Genomic DNA, 17,185 nt, shown 5'->3' with positions numbered 1-17,185 from the left:
CATATGCAGGATGTGGTGCAGTTTTTGGAAGATTTTCTTACAAGTGTGCTGGTATTCTCTTCACTGTGTATTGTTGGTTACTACAATTATTTTCTAAATTTTAGTATGTATATTATGTGTATATGTCTTACATGGGGGCACACAGTAGCGTAGTTGGTTGAGAAACTATGCTACACGCCAGAAGATCGCAGGTTTGATTCCTGATGTGGACACTGAACCCTTTAGTTGATGTAATCCTTCCAGGGTCAACTCAGACTCTAGCATAAATGTCTACCAGGGGGATACAGGGTGGCCTGCATGTAAGCCCAACAACCTCACTGGTATCTGTGAGCCAACTGTCCAGAAAAGTGAGAGCCTTGACATCTCACAACCCTATGGGCCTCCATAGCATTACATGGATAGTTTATTTTTTCTTTATTTGTAAAAAAAAAGGAAAAAATAAAGGTAGCCCTGTAACAGGCCATGGAGGCCCATAGGGTTGTGAGATGTTGAGGTTCCCACATTTTCTAGACAATCGGCTAATAGATGGCGGCACGGTTGTCAGCCCTACGCGCTGGCCACCCTTTACCCCCAAGAATATTCCTGGTACTCATTTCTATTAGAGGCTGAGTCGACCCCAGGGCCACAGTGTGGCCGAAAGATTAGGTCAATCGAAAAAATCCAATGACCTCATTGGGACTTGAACACGTGACCTTCTGGCTTTTAGCATTGTGCCTCAACCAGCTACGCTACCACGTGCCCCTTTCTTTATTTCTATATGACAACTGTGTTTGTGGAGTAGCTGTGGAGTAGCTGTGGACTGCTGGAGAGCAGTGATGGTATACATTCATGTAATCTACCTGAAGATAATCACATTGATCAAAACATGTACCAATTCATTTTCATTCATCAGCAATCTGTCAGACAACAGGTCCACAGTCTCTTCCAAAATAGTTCCTCCACATAACGCGATCTTCTGTTTTTGGAAAGAGACTATCCAAGGAAAGTATAATGTGGTAGTTTTTTCATTTTCTTTCCACATCGCAGTACAATAGCCATTCAAACCACTCTGGTCACGCCTGTTGCTATACGAACTTGAACCATCTCAAGCATCATTTGCTCTGTGCTTCAAGTCGCTGCTGATGACGCTGCTTCCGGCGTCAGTTTTTGGTTTTTGGTGTCTCTCTTCATCTGATGGCTACCCTTTGACCTGTCCAGCAAGGGAGGCCCTGCCAGTAGCTACGTTACCGCTGGTATAGCTCTCAGGGGGCCTTGGCATACTCCAACCCCCTCACCATGATAAGGTGGAGACACCGAGGGGGATCAGCATCGGATCTCTCCTAGGGCTTAGGATCAACTGACTCGTGTGCAACAGCAATATATATAATAAAATTAAATACTAACACATTAATATTAGTTTAATTTATTCATAGAATGCTGTGATGATGGCCATATTAGTACCTTTATGTTGAACTGTAGTGCTGTTACTATGATATGGGGAAAAGCCAGACCACCTTCTGTCATGGAAGACCCAATGTCACCAGCATGATAGGGCAATGAATAACAAGAGGTCCTCATTTGACAAAAATCCAACAATTGGTTGTAATGCTGTTGCCACAATATGGGCAAAACATGATCTATCTTATGCCAGTAGCATATGAGGAAAGATATTGAGAGGACACATAAAACAAACAGAAACAGAATACATGAAAAACAGAGATAAGGAAATATGGAATAAAAGGGTACAAACATAAGCAGAGGCAGGAAATGTTCAGAACAATCTTTATTATCATTACTAAAAATTTACCAAATTTCATCATAATTACAATAGTTTTCTCATGAGGTAAAGAATGAGTAAAGAAACTGATTTAACAGCAAAATTAACAGTTTTTCACCAGTTTTCCTACCTAAAATAAGTAACTGCTGTCTTTACACCTATCCACATTCATTGTTACTTTCCGAGGTACAGAGTATGAATGGCAGATACCATGAATTACATTGTGGGAATGTCCAACAGTTCAACAGACTACTCCTTCAGTGACAAACAGACAGCTCAAACTCCTTCAGTCAGACAGACAGCTCCTTTCCTTTCAGTCAACCAGACAATTCTTACTCCCAGGGCATATCAAGTCACACTGCAACAACGATCAGTCAGTCTCATATTTATACAGCATTCACTGCCCAGCACCCTGGAGATCAACACAGGCGCTGGCCAATCAGCACTCACAATCGCAGCTGCATCCCTAGCTCCACCCAGCAAGCATTGTGTAAAAAGGCAAAGCTCAAAACTGGCTACCATCAGTTTCTCTTCAGTCCACCAATCACAGCCATCATAGTTATGCTGACGTCATGAAACAGCAGCTGTCGTAACTCTCCAGCAACAGCACCAAGACAACGGACTCCGCCAGGGCACACACCATAGGCTGCGGGTCCTACCAGTGCACGCACCACCGCATCACCAGTCAGCCACACCCGCCAGATGGCAATAAAAATTACCTGGGCTGCTACAAAGCAGCAAACTCTACTAGCGCATGCACAGTCGAACAAATGGCCCCTTTCAGGGCCAGCAAATCTTGTGAATAACATACGGTTGAACAACACCCCTTTTCAGGGCCAGCAATCTTGTGAATAATAGATATATATTGAAACGGCTTCCCAGCCATCCTGTACATTTGTAAATAATATTGTAGCATGTTTTTTGCCACTGAACACGCCGTTCGGATTGTTAATTGGTTTATTTAAGAACCTACGAGTCGTAACTACAATTGATTATAACACTGTTGCGGGGTTCCACACTTTATAACCCTATTCGCAATAATCTCTTCACTCTGTCCTCAGTACTCTACACGTATTCACAGTACGGGAGCTATATAAGTGTCACTGTATTACATACTCCCACTTATTACTCAGTGATCATGAACTATCACTGATTATCACACACACGTCCGGTTCTTCTTTCTGCAACTTCTGCGATACTCAAACTATTCGTAGGCCGCTGCCTTGAGAACTGTCTTCGGTGGCTGTGTAGTTCTCTTATAAACCCTCAGCCGGACAATGGAAAACGCCTCGCTTCCTTGTTGCCTAGTCACCATGTGCCGATAGCCTAGCAACGCTGTTGGGAGTTGTTTATGGCTATGTAGCAACTGCAGCGTCCTGTGTTACGTCGCCGCAGGGAGAGAAAGGATGTTGACTGGCTTTGCTTAGCAACCGCTATTTACTCGCTTTGATTAGCGACCAGCGTGCTTGGACTCGGCTCACTTCGGCTCCACTCGGCACGTCGCTGCTGGTGGGGGGGGGGAAGGGCTTCACCTATAGCGCAACACGTCACAATATATACACCTGTTATAGTTTTACGTGCTTCTCTCTTGGAACATCGACATCCCACAACATTTATAAAAAAGATAGTCTCACCTCCAGCTGCTGGATAATTGATAGAATGCTGTAATTATGTTTACCTCAACTTCCTTACTTCCTGTAGCTGCTGAAGATTCAACTTGCACTGCTATGTCACTGTTTTTATTGTCCATATCTGGATCATCTGACTTCTGTAACAAAAAAAAAACAACTAAAATCACAAATAAGCATACACAGGCAGAGGGTGGAAGGAGGAAACACCTGATTGTTACACTAGAAGAGCTAAATACCTTTCATTTAAATATCTATGCCTTATCTACACAACGGGTGAAGCATTACACTCTGAAGTCATTAAATTCATTAATTCTATTTGGAGCAAGGAAGAATTGCCTGATGAGTGGAAGGAGTCCTTACTGTATCAATTTACAAGACTGACTGTAGCAATTATCTAGGAATATCCCTGCTATCAACTTCATACAGAATTTTATCCAATACCCTTCTCTCAAGGTTAAGTTCATATGTAAAGTAAAACCTTTCCCTGTAACAGGCCGTGAAGGCCCATAGGGTTGTGAGATGTTGAGAGTCCCACATTATCTAGACAATGGGCTCAAAGATGGCGGTAAGGTTGTCAGCCTTACACGCCAGCCACGCTTCACTTCCCAGAAAATTATTTAATTAATTCCTGGTACTCATTTCTGTTAGAGGCTGGGTCGACCCCAGGGCCATAGTGCGGCTGGAAGGATTAGGTCAATTGAAAAAATCCAATGACCTCATCGGGACTTGAACCAGTGACCTTCCGGCTTGTAGCATAGTGCCTCAACCAACTACGCTACCGTGTACCCCTAAGTTCACATGTACATGAAATTATTTAGCATTATTATTTGCATTTGTAAGATCCTGGAGAAAAGAATGGGAGTACAATGAGACAGTACATCAGGTATTCAAAGACTTCATGAAAGCCTCTGATTCAGTTAGGAATAAAGTATTGTACAGTATTCTTACAAAGTCTGGAGTACCCATGAAAGTAGTTTTTTCTTTGGCGCTACAGCCCCAATTTAGGCCTTGCCTACCTCCATGAAACTCTCCATTTCACTTTGGTTCACTAGATCTTAGACTTCGGTAGCACTCCTTGAGCAGGTGATCAGCTCATCACAAGGCCTCTACCTGCGTGCGCGCACCCACACATGCACACGCACACACACTAAACATCCATGCCCTGANGGCCTCTACCTGCGCAGGCGCGCGCGCTCGCTCGCTCACTCACTCACTCACTCACTCACTCACTCACTCACACTCACACTCACTCACTCTCACTCACTCACACACACACACACACACTAAACATCCATGCCCTGAGTTGGATTTGAACCCACAATCCTGGCTTCCAAGTAAACGATTACAGTGCCTGCCTTAGACTTCTCAGCTGCCATGACCAGCCAAGAAAGTAGTTAGGCTGATCAAAATGTGTTTAAATGAAACCCATAGCGAAGGTAAAACTTTGTCTGAAACGTTTCCTATCCAAAATAATCTCACAAGGAGATCCTTTGTCACCATTCCTTTTAAACTTTTCTTTAGAATATGCCATTAGGAAGGTCCAGGAAAAGCAGATGGGACTGCAATTAAATTGTATAAATTAGCTGTTGGTCTCTGCTGAAGTAAATCTACTGGAAGATAACATAGATAACACAACAAAAAACCCATAAACTCTGACGATAGTAAGGAGGTTGGTCCAGGAGAAAAAACAGAGAAAACTAAGTATATGTTGAAAGCAGTCTTCCGGGATTTGGCACCATGTATATGTGGCGTTAACCGACGTTTTGGAGGAATGTATCACCTCCATCTTCAGGGCAGACTGCTTTTACCGGTTCTCACGGCCTCTTTGCTTGCGGATTTCTTATATTTTTCCTTCTACCCTGAAGATGGAGGCGATACGTTCCTCCGAAACGTCAGTTAACACCACATATACACGGTGCCAGATCCCAGAAGACTGCTTTCTTCATAGTCACCACCGTGAAAGCCTCAAATCTTACTAAGTATATGTTGTCTCATCACCAGAATGCTGGGCAAAATCATAACATAGGCACAGTCCAAATATTTTGGAATGACAGTAACAAATCAAATTTTGATTCAGGAGGAAATTAAGAGCAGACTGAATTCAAGCAATGATTGCTACCATTCAGTCCAGAACCTTCTGTCTTCTTGTCTGCTGTCTAAACATGTAAAAATCTGAATACATACAACTATAATTTTGCCTGTGGTTTTGTATGGGTGTGAAACTATGTCTCTGATATTAAGGGAAGAACACAGACTGAGGGTATTTGAGAAGAGGATGCTGAAGACTCTGTTCAGGCCAAAGAATGATGAAAAGAGAGGAGGATGAAGAAAACCACATGAGGAGCAGCTTCGTAACTTGTACTCTTCACCAAGTATAATTAGAATGATTAAGTCAAAGAGGATGAGATGGGCAGGGCATGTAGCTTCAATGGGGAGAAGAGGAATGCATATAGGATATTGGTGGAAGAGCCCGACAGAAAGAGACAACTAGGAAGACCTAGATGTAGGTGGGTGGCTAATATTACAATGGATCTTAGATATATAGGAAGGGATGGTATGGAGTAGATTGATCTGGCTCTCGATATGAGGCCAGTGGAGGGCTGTTATGAACATGGTAATGAACCCTTGGGTTCCATAAAACATTGAAAAATTCTGAGTTGCTGCACATTGGCAGCTTCTCAAGGACTCAACTCCAGGTAAATATTATCTGCATCAAAGTAAAGTCTAGGCCCTACATCAGAGATGACACATCATTGGCATTGACTAAGATATCTGCTGATGCCAGTGATTACAGCCTTCGCCCATATTGATAACTCCAGCCACTTCAAACTAATTCACTAAGCCATAATTCTTTCACATCAAATACATGTTTGTTGCTATTTTATGTATCCATCCAAAATATGGAAAAGTATGGCTATGCTGATGAATACAGCTCCAAGAAAATATCTCATATTATCTTGTCTTTTATTTTGAAACTGCCAAATACACAAAGTGAAATGTAAAAAGAACTCTACAAATGAAATAATTGCAGTGTCACTCTCAGAACACACACAATGGAACCTGTGAATCTGACCAAATGTTCATAAAATTAGCAAAATATTAACAGAAGTCAAACCCCCTTCAACTTGAATTTCAATGTTGTATCCTGTTCACCTTCCAGTACTTTATGTCATGGTTCTGTAGATATTTCAATTTTTCAATGTTGGCCATAAAATGCGTACAAACGAAAAAGTCTCATCCCCCTCTTTCACTCATATATACCTGCTACAGAACCTTTCTGCCACTTCATTGTGACTGCCAATCGAGTTCTTACAATCAGGAGCAGCATACCATTCCTACCTGATGGCAATTTCTGGAATTTTCAAGAACCTTCCACCATTCAACAATTCTTATGCAGTTGCTTCTGTAAAGTGAAGAATTGTTTCAGGACAGGCAAGATAGTGAGGGAGTCACCCCTTATTCCTATCCTCTTCCCTTGCACCTCTAATAGACATTTAAGAGCCAAACAATGAAATTCTTCTTAACAGAATAAGGTACTCTAAGTAAACTGTGGCACTGTCTAAGATACAAAATCACAGAATTATCCATAGTCAGGAATCTGACACAGTGTACAATGTATGGAAAATCATGTCTGAAGAAGCACTCTCACCAAAGAAAAAATGTATCTAAGCAGAAACATTAAATTATGTTTCCAGGACAGATGATACACGTGCCAGCATGTCTGCTCGCTCCCTCCATCCATCCACCCTATCACCACCATGCCTCTCATACCATACAAGTAAAGTTATCCCTGGTCTTAATTAATTAACCACCACACTGTGAAGACATGATGCTGGGGGAGTGGAGGTATAGCTCCACAATTCTTAACCTTGTGAGGTGAGGGGTCAGCTTCACAACCACCACCCTCTGCTTTACCCTCCCTGGGAAAAGACCCCCAGTACCCATTGTATAGCAGGCTGGGTGGGCCTCAGAGCCAGTCTGAATGTTATGGAGAAGAGAAAAATCTCTTGCCTCTACTGGGAATCAAACCCCAACTCCTCGATCATCCATGCTGGAGCCCAGTGGCTATATCAACTGAGCTATCCCAACTCTCATATATCAACCTTTCAGCAAGCTGTATATGCACACTAAAGCTTTAAGACTGCAACTGGCCTCTATGGGTTAAAATGAAAACAAACAAGGCTATACAGACACAGAGCAAGCCCCTGTAGTTACAGCTGTATATACTGATCCTGGTGTAGTTTCTGCTTATACAACCAGGAAACTGACAGGGGCTAAGGACAACTGAAAATACAAGTGAATGGCAATAAGGTAATGGGGGAAGCTGGTCAGCTAATTGAAATATCCAAGAGGATACCTTGGAGATAATCAGTTTTAAGTTGAAACTCATGTATCCTTCAATTGTGGTCTTCTGGATTGTGACACCAAGCAGCGGTGTCCTCTTACATGAATACCAGTGTTTCAGAAGGACACTCTGCATCCATCTTCAGGGTCACATCATGCAGTCTTTTAAATGGATATAAAGATTCTGGAGTAATATGTTGCCTCCATGTTATTTCTTATGTCAATATTACAGTGATGATGACAGTAACTTTCCCAGTTCTCAAGTCTGCATGGCTGGCCAGTACATAAATAAAAGAGAGATGTAAAGTACCTAGATGGGATGGCCACCTGAGACATGTTATTGGTATTGGGTTTCATTAACATATATCAGTAAGGCCATAATTATGTCAGAAGACAAAACCTGTATATCATCAACAAGGTTCCAAAGAACTGACTCTAGTCTTTAGGAGCACCACAAAATGATGGATACTGAAAGAACATACTGATCTATACATCACCTACAGGCTACATTTACTAACCTTCCACAAGGGTAAAACAACTGAAAAAAATAATAAAATCTTTGTTTTCACATGATTTTAAGGTAAAATCTGATAGCTGTGCATGTTTGGAATGTAATAATTAAAAATACGTTTTTTTTTTAATTTTAAAACTCAAGAAGTTCACTTGTGTAATAATTCCAGGTGAGATGAGTCTTTTAAAACTACAGTGTAAAATAACACTCTATCCCATAGTGCACTTTTTACATTATTCATGTTACTGCACAGGTGCACTTGCTAATATGTGGGGAAGTCATAAAATTTTAATTATAACCCAGAAGAAACAGACACAGGTGTAAGAAACTGTATGTGAGTTAGTCCTTCTCTACATATTCCCCTTGTAAGGCCACACATTTTCCCCGATGCATTAGCTGCTGGATACCTCCATCATGCAAGGTCTCATTCTGACTCTTTAGGAAGTCCTAGACTGCAGAAATGATGTCATGATCACCTTGGAATCGCTTACCATGAAGTGGCTTCTTTAGCCATGGAAAAAGGAAGAAGTCACTCAGTGCCAGGTCTGGTGAATATGGTGGATGGGGGAGAATTTCATATCCCAAACTGGCAGCAAGTGTCCTTGTAGCTTGAGCATCATGAGCCCATGCACTGTCTTGAAGAAGTCGCACACCTTTTCCCTGCATTCTGCATCGCTTTATCTTGCTTTCCCCCTGTAAATTTCTCAGAAGGTTCCAGCAGTACTCGCCAGTCAAACTGGCACCATTTTGCATGTAGTCAGACACCCTGCCAATCCCAGAACACACTCAACTTCACCTTTCCTGACAACGGCTGGGATTTGGCCTTCTTTGGTGGTGGCGAGTCTGCATGTTTCCTCTGCTTGCTCATTTCATTTGTTTCGGGGTCATAATGATATACGCAACATTCATCCATCGTGATCAGGCAGTGAGAAAATTCCACCTTTTGTCTTGACACAACTGCAAGTTTCTTTTCTACATCCATCCTTTGATGTTTTTGAACTGGTGTCAACAGTGGTGGCACCTAATGTGCAGCAACCTTGTATGTATGTAAGGGGTGGGCCATAAAAACCGATCCCCACACTGTGACCTTCAATGATCTATTGTGCTTCCCCTTGGATTAGCCTTTATTAATCCTAAACTTTTAATAAAGTGTAGGGCCCTGCTTATAGGGGCATCATAAAAGTCACTTGATTCCATAAAAACTATCCCAAATGAGGAAATCTTAAATAAGGTATGGTCTCACAATCACACAGGATGTGTGCAGCTGATTTGTTTTCCTGTAGGCACCTTTCACAAGTTGGGTTATCTGTCAGTCCCAACTTGAAGAGGTGTCCTTTCAGGTGGCAGTGTCTGGTAAGTAAGCCTACCTACCACCCATCTTAGTTGATGCAGCGACCTTTGTCATGTGTAACTCATCATCAGGGCCCGGATTCTGATGACCTAAAAATATTTTTAAAATTACCGAAAAAAAAAATCAGAAAAAAGGCCATAAAATGATCAAAAATGACCTATAAAATGACCAAAAAATCCAGAACAATTATTGAAAAGTTAAAAAACGACCTAAAAATGTATCATGTCATGGAAAATTACTACTTTTTTAATATGTATCTTTAATCTTTATTAACACTGTGAACTCAACATTATTCTCTTAAGTTCGTCCTCATTTTTATGTTGAAAATTAAGCAATATATGATTGAACTTCAGGCTAAACGTTTTAATATGATTTTTTTCTACCGCATTGGAACGCTTATCAAGTGTACATATATGGTATATATTCCAATATGTAAGTGCCCCTTCATTCAGAGTAGCAATAGATGACGGTCAACATGCAGAAATTCTTGAAGGTGAGTGGACGCCTGTTTGACAGCACATTCTTGTACTTGGAGAAATTCCTTTACACATCTGCAGGCAAAATGGGAGCATACTTGAAGTGTACCAAATCACTAACAGTAAGTTTTTCTTCAATATCGAAAGAACTGAAGGACTCTCCTGTCAGAATTCAAGAAATGCTGCATAATGTTTCATAACCTGAGTTTTTATCTAGAACATGTTTCATTTCTCTTGACACCATTTTACCAATGTCCCCTGGCACTTTCTCCAAATCACTGGATTTTTTTTTTCTTTTTTCTCCTCCAGAGTGAGCGAATCTGCTAGTGTTGATCCTTTCACCTGTAAGCATTTTATTCCTTCCATCAAGGAACTGAAATCTGCCTTTATGAAGGCCAGCTGTACTTCCATTTCGCTATATGAGAACCGTTCCTGAGCAGCTTTCATTGCCCACACACTCCTCCATCTTCATTGAATCTATGAGGAGCGTTCCATATATAATGCCTCCTACTTTTTTAATGAAAACTACAACAGGTACAGAAAGCATAATAATGCAGTTAAATAGAGCAAGATTTCAGCTACTTACAGTTATTTTTCCACATAATCACCACCATTCGTTATGCACTTTTGCAAGCGATGAACAAGAGCCTGTATGCTGTGCCCGTAAAAGTCTGCGCCAGCAGAGGATAGCCACTTTCTTACAGCTGCAATGACAGCAACATTGTCTGGAAAATACTGCCCACGTAGTCCATCTTTCATAGGCTCAAAGAGATGGAAGGCTCAAGGTGCTAAATCGGGGCTATAAGGTGGATGTGGTAGAACAGTCCTGCCAAACTTTGCAATGTGCGTGGTGGTCGCCAAACTGGTATGAGGTCTAGAGTTATCATGCTGCAAGCAAAAGGTTGTCTGCTTCTCTGGCCTGACTCAGGAAATGCAGGCTTTCAGCTTAGTCAGCGTCGTCTTGTAGCATTCAGAATTGACAGGCTCACCAGGCTCCAGGAAATCCAACAAAATCACACCCCGCCTATCTCAAAAGACCATGCACATCACCTTCCCTGCCAATGGCTGTGTCTTGAACTTCTTCTTTCTTGGGGAATCCAGATGTCACCACTCCATGGACTGTCTTTTGGATTCCGGCTCGTAGCGGTGACACGTCTCATCTCCGGTGATGATGCTGTCCAGAAACTTGTCACCTTCAGCCTCAAACTGGTGCAACAGGTCCTGACAGACTTCCTTTTGATGAGTTTTGTGGTCCTGTGTAAGCATCCGCGGGACCCATAAGGAACAAACTTTGCGATAATCCAGCTTCCCCAACATTTTTTTAATGCATTACAGCTGATATTATGCTGTGCACACAGTTCTCTGGTCATTATCTGCCGATCTGTAGGGATGAGGCACTGTTCATTGTGCGGAGTGGCAGCTGAGCAGGGATGCCCAAGGTGTGGTTTGTCGCGCACTTCACTTTTGCCACTGTTAAAACGCACTACCCACCGCCTCACTGTGCTGATATCCACTGTATCGTCTCTGTACACCTTTAGCAAGCGTTGATGGATGTCAATGGGTGCAATTTGCTCGGCAGTGAGAAATTCAATAACAAATCTGTTTCGTACGCACTTGTATGTCAGACAGACTATTCTGCTGTCGCTACTTGTCGCACGACAACCAAACTAACAGTATATTGGTGGGAAGGTTCAGCCTTTACTACAACACCACCAATATCCAGCTCGGACGTTACATATTAACACAAAAAAATAGGAGGCATTATATACGGAACACCCTTCATACAATGTTTTTCACCACCTGAAAATGATTGCAATAGTAAACTGTAGCATCAATCCACATTCCTCAACTTGAGATGACAGGTTCTGGGGGCAGTGGAACACCTGGAGCCATAGACTTAAACTGTATTTTATGAGTTGCAGCCTTGACAAACATCTTCTTCGTCCATGACAAGAGAGCATTCACTTGAGGAAATCTTGATCTCACTCCCTCTGTCACTTTATGAAGTACATGGGATACACAAGTAACGTGCACCAATTTCATATAAACAACTTTACTGACTTGCCTGCTTTTAAAATATATAAGGCCGCATCAGTCACGAAAAGCAAGATGTCGTCACGTCGCATACCCTCTGGTCACACTAGAATCATCAACCTGTAAAAGAGTTTACAAATTGTGGAATGATTAACGGATTCTAGCACCTCATCATAAGCAGAAACACTTCACCTGGTCCATCAATTTCCAAGGTTCCAATGATGATGCTTGCCATGTAGCGAGCCTCCATATCACAGGTCTCATCAATGGAATCGAAAATCTTCTTCCCATGTACTTTATTCCTAATCATTTCCAGGATATTGCTGTAGCACTTGGAAAGGTAGTTTTCCTTGAGGGTGGATTCATCAGAGATAGAACAACCACAATTCACTTCCAGAAAATTTTTCAGTGACCAAAACGAAATATTTGCAGACACAGATCTGTGAAAAAATCCGACGACTTATTTCCGCCTTCAGATGAACACTGTTGCAGTAACATTTGCACAGATTTCTTTTTGTTCAAAATTTGCACTGTTTGTATACGCTTGTTGCGGCCAATATGTTGTTGTACCATGAAACATTTTTTCTGCCATTAATTTTGTGTCACACATCTTACAGTATAAAATGTTACTGTCAGATGAAAATATATCATCTACAAATTCAGCTACAATCTGCTTTAAATAACACGATTTAGATGGCTTTGCTTTAGGCATCTTAATCTCATCTCCGGGATTTATATATTTACGGGCATCAAATACGATAAAGGGAAAGAAGATGACATGTCATGAAAATCCAGGCCCTGCTCATCATGGATGTTGAAAACTGACCCATGGCTAATGCAGATCTCAGGAACAACAGCTTCGATAGTTATGCAACTACTGAATAGGATCAAAGCTTCCACCTATGCCACAATTCCCAGTTCCTTGGCGAGAGACGGTCTTCCATTTTTGGGTTCAACTTCAAGGTTTGTCTGTCCACAGTGAAAGAGCTTCTTCCACCTGACCACTGTGTCATATGATGGTACACCTTCCTGATACACAGCGGTCATCTGGGCGTGGATCTCCCTGGCAGGCTTCCCTTGCAAATGCAGGAACCATATCACAGCATGAGCCTTCACTTTCTCAAATGACGTCACCATTTTGCTTCTGCCCCTTACAGTGGCTCCCTCTGTCCACTTGGCATGGGAAAATTTGACTGTTTGGCAAGCTCAGGAAATGGGCTACCTCATATACAGAATGTTTTGGAATTATGATTTTCTTATGGTGATAATTAAAATATTACGACTTCCCATCATAAAGCCATTTTCTATGTTGCTGAATGTCTTGAATGTGAAGCTGCAGCTTTGTCTACTCTGACTCCTTCAGTCCTTATTTACTGGTACCAACAAAAGACAAGTTATCAGTCATTCTAGCAGTAAGAATTATCAGGGCTTGATGTGATTTAATTTACAGTTCTTGATTGAAACTTGAGTGGCTTGGTTGAACATATATCCTTACATGACACAAATGTTGCTGGAAATTTCTGCCAAGAAAATATTATTTGTATTTAGAAGCTGACTGATGACTAATATTTCTATTTTAAGCGTAGAATCATACTGTCATGCTTATGATGGTACGTGTGACAAATGACGGGTTCTGGTTCGGATGATTGGATTTATTACAACACTTTGGTTACACGCTCTCTAATTACATTTAAATACAGGCAATACAGCGCTATCGCTGATTTACACACTTTCCACTTCACCGTTGAATATGCATTAGGATTCTCTTTCTTCCACTAGTCTTCTCCTTGCAACGGATCTCAACACAGAAACTGTCACTTCAAATCACTATAAATATTACACATAAAATCTTCCAATCACACTTTACATTTCTCATAGGCTGACCTCCTGTATTCTTCTGTAGTCCTGGTTCCAATCCACTTGCTTCCACCACTACTATTTCTCTCTCATAGTTAACTCCGAGAACTCACTCTGAGAACTGACTAACTGAACGATGACACTCATTTATATAGCCTAGGGACAGACAACACACATCATCGTAAACACATATCACGTGATCGCTACCCATTACTGTTGTGTGATGTCAACCCACTCACAGGAAACATGTCACGTGACAGCCACGTACTGTTGTGTGGTAAGATCTTTATTTAAGCTGTCATCCCTGAAGTAAAGTAACCATGTAAACTAAAGGGAATATCAACAGGGGAATGTAAGTATGGAGAAACACAACTTTCCAAAGATAACTGTCAAGAGTTCCTGCAGAGCATATGATCAACTTTAGCATGGAAAGTAGAGTCCTCTGGGTTGTAACACCATTGATTTCAGAGGAACATACTGCCTACATGTTCAGCTACCAAGGGTAAGCTGATGCAAGCAATAACCTCAGCTCAGCTTGCCTCTGATTCTGCTGGTTTCTTGCTTCACTTCCTGTTTGACCCTGAAGACTGGGCAATTATGTTCCTCTAAGAAATATAGCAACACAACCCAAGCAACCACATTCTTCATACTGATGGTCAGAATCTCAAATCCAACAGTGCAAGACGAGTTTCTTTAGGTCTGGATTACTTTATTTTGTGCAATTATCACCAACATGAGGATAAGTTTCTTCAGGCCTTGCTTCATTTAGAAAGAAGAGATCTTTCTTCTGGAATATAATGCCGTGCAGTCCCCTGAAGATGGAGGCAACACATTCCCCTGAAATGTTGGTTGACAAACTACATGGCATTACTTCCCATAATAGGACTCTTCATAACCACTGCTGTGAGAACCTCAAATCCTACATTCATTCAATTTATTTCATAGACTTTTGATCACCATGAGGATAGGTTACTTCAGGTCTTGATTCATTTTGTTTACTTCATATACATTTGATTAATGTTAGGTTAGGATTGTCTGGATGAACTCTCTCCAGGTTATATGGTTTTAGGTCAGCTTATAAAATTTCCATATTGAAGCTAGTATGTTGTAATAACCTTTCATTGCATTCATAGCAAAATTAATTGTCACTGAAATTCCAATTACAAACAACTTAATGAAATTCTAATTACAAACAACTTAAGCTTCATCATCATAGTCCAAAAACAATACACCTACTCATACGACTGTACACAAATGTTTTAATTCCTGTTTCATCTAATTCATGGTTTGGTGTATGCTGCATGCTTCCAACCATTACTTAAGAGATCAAAACAACTCATTATTCAAAATTCTGCACAAGTATAAATAAATACATGAAAAGGTGAAAAGTTGTATTGAATGCCATCACTATTTACGTTACTTAACCATGTGAAAAACATTCTTGTTGAGAAAAACATTATGGTTTATTACATTACACATGATTATTCAATGATGACTGCTTTGTATGAAGGACTGCAATATAAAATTTTCTGCAATTTGTACTATCCACTTATTTTAATCATTAACCTTAAAACAGCTGCACATTCTACTCCATTCTAAACGCGGAATCAATGAACAGGTGATCAGATCTGTATTTCAGTATAATTCACTTATATCATGCTGCAGTTGTGATAAAACGGCGTCAACAATTTAATAAGCTAGAAATACTACCCATTCAATTCCAACGCTTGAGATTTGCTCTTCCTCAATCAAACTATTTATAACTGGAATACGAGTTCAATGAACCGTAACTGAATATCTTAAATTCCTTCTCTCACACTCAAACAGAAAACATATCCACATACGGTATTTTCAATGCCTGTTAAGTTCGACAAAAATGTGATCCACCGCCATTGAATTTTAAAATACAAAATTGCAAGTGCCATCTCTGATAGAGGAATGAAACCTCAAAACAGCACAGATTTTTAACGCTACCTAGACGGACAACATTGAAATTATTTAATGTATTAACTCATCATTTGTACTAAGTTAGGAAGTGAAACGTTTCAAAGCAATAAAAATGTACACATAATGTTACACCGTCCTAATCTAACACAGTTGCAGGAAACAGAAACTTTGTTGTTCTTAGTCAGTAAATAAATAACCCAACATGTGCCTGTTACCAGTAACATTTGACACACGCAGATTGTGTTCGTAATTGTACAACGCTAAGTATTACTGAACACAGTGAATAAAAGCACAATAGTATACAGCTTACCTGATGGTGATACTAATCCTCTTCTCATACGTACGAGTAACTACGTAGTCATGCGACCAGCATGGCGCACATGTAGGTAAAGAAAGGCTATTTCTAGTATGATTCTATGTTTAGCACGAAAGCTGAAACACGGAAGAATACATGGCTGGTGGGATTTTCAAACCTCTGCAAGGTTAATTCGCCGTAAAGAACCGGCGTAGGACACGACGCATGGTAGCAACAATTTAGAATTCAGCATGCTGCTAGTTACATACGTAAACGTGCCACAAAAATCATAGAACACAGTCGCAATAAGCAAAGAATCATTTTAAGCAACAAAACTTACAAACAAACATGATCGTGTCATTTTCGTTACATTCCGAATACTGAAGAAAGGGAAAGAATAAGTCTTTCCAGCTTCTCTATGGTCGTGGAATATAGTTCTTTTTTTCTTTTAATTCGCTTAGTGGGGGGTGGAGTCCAACTGGGTCCACTCGGCACTGCAGCCATAGATTGGCCTATTGTAGCCTGCCTCGGGTGATTATGAAGATGGAGAATTTGGTGGAATGAAGATTGGCAGGGGAAACCGAAGTACTCGGAAAAAACCCGCCCCAGCGCCACTTTGTCCACCTCAAATCCCACTTGACCAGACCCGGGATCGAACCCGGACCGCCGCGCTGGGAAGCCAGCGAACAACCGCTTGAGCTATGGAGAACATGAATTTCAACTGGCAAACAGCACTCAAGAAACTGATTAGAGCTAAGAGGAATAATGATGGAAATGGAAGATGGTGTTACGAAACGAGAAACGTTGTGATTTAAGCAGTCATGTGGGTAGTATTGTACGGCAAAGGAGGTACAATGGACTGGAGATGCATCATATACGTGTATATGATACACATTATGTAAGTAAAGAGTTTTGGTAAGAAAAACATTTGTGGTTTTGGGCCATGATGCTGATATTTCAGATATATGGAGCCCCCATCTTCA

General features: G+C 41.0%; 1 protein-coding gene across 3 annotated transcripts in view; it reads right to left on the bottom strand.

Annotated features, from left to right (window-relative positions):
* The window catches only part of LOC111870237 (alpha-taxilin), a 95,022-nt gene extending 78,700 nt beyond the window's left edge, over nucleotides 1-16,322 (bottom strand). The window contains exons 1-2 of one of the 3 annotated variants that reach the window (XM_023862347.2): nucleotides 16,218-16,322; nucleotides 3,435-3,524 (exon numbers count right to left, since the gene is read on the bottom strand). In XM_023862347.2, coding sequence (XP_023718115.1) covers nucleotides 3,435-3,506 — 72 coding nt within the window. In that variant the 5' untranslated portion in view covers nucleotides 3,507-3,524; nucleotides 16,218-16,322. Of the gene's footprint in view, nucleotides 1-3,434; nucleotides 3,525-12,134; nucleotides 12,156-15,670; nucleotides 15,854-16,217 lie in introns of those variants that run through there. The other 2 variants (XM_023862348.2, XM_023862349.1) reach the window with 2 other exon arrangements.
* Nucleotides 16,323-17,185: the final 863 nt, after the last annotated feature.

This window comes from Cryptotermes secundus, unplaced genomic scaffold (assembly GCF_002891405.2).
Source record: "Cryptotermes secundus unplaced genomic scaffold, Csec_1.0 scaffold45, whole genome shotgun sequence".
Taxonomy (NCBI): Eukaryota; Metazoa; Arthropoda; class Insecta; order Blattodea; family Kalotermitidae; genus Cryptotermes; species Cryptotermes secundus.
This window is presented reverse-complemented; position numbering and strand designations above follow the sequence as displayed.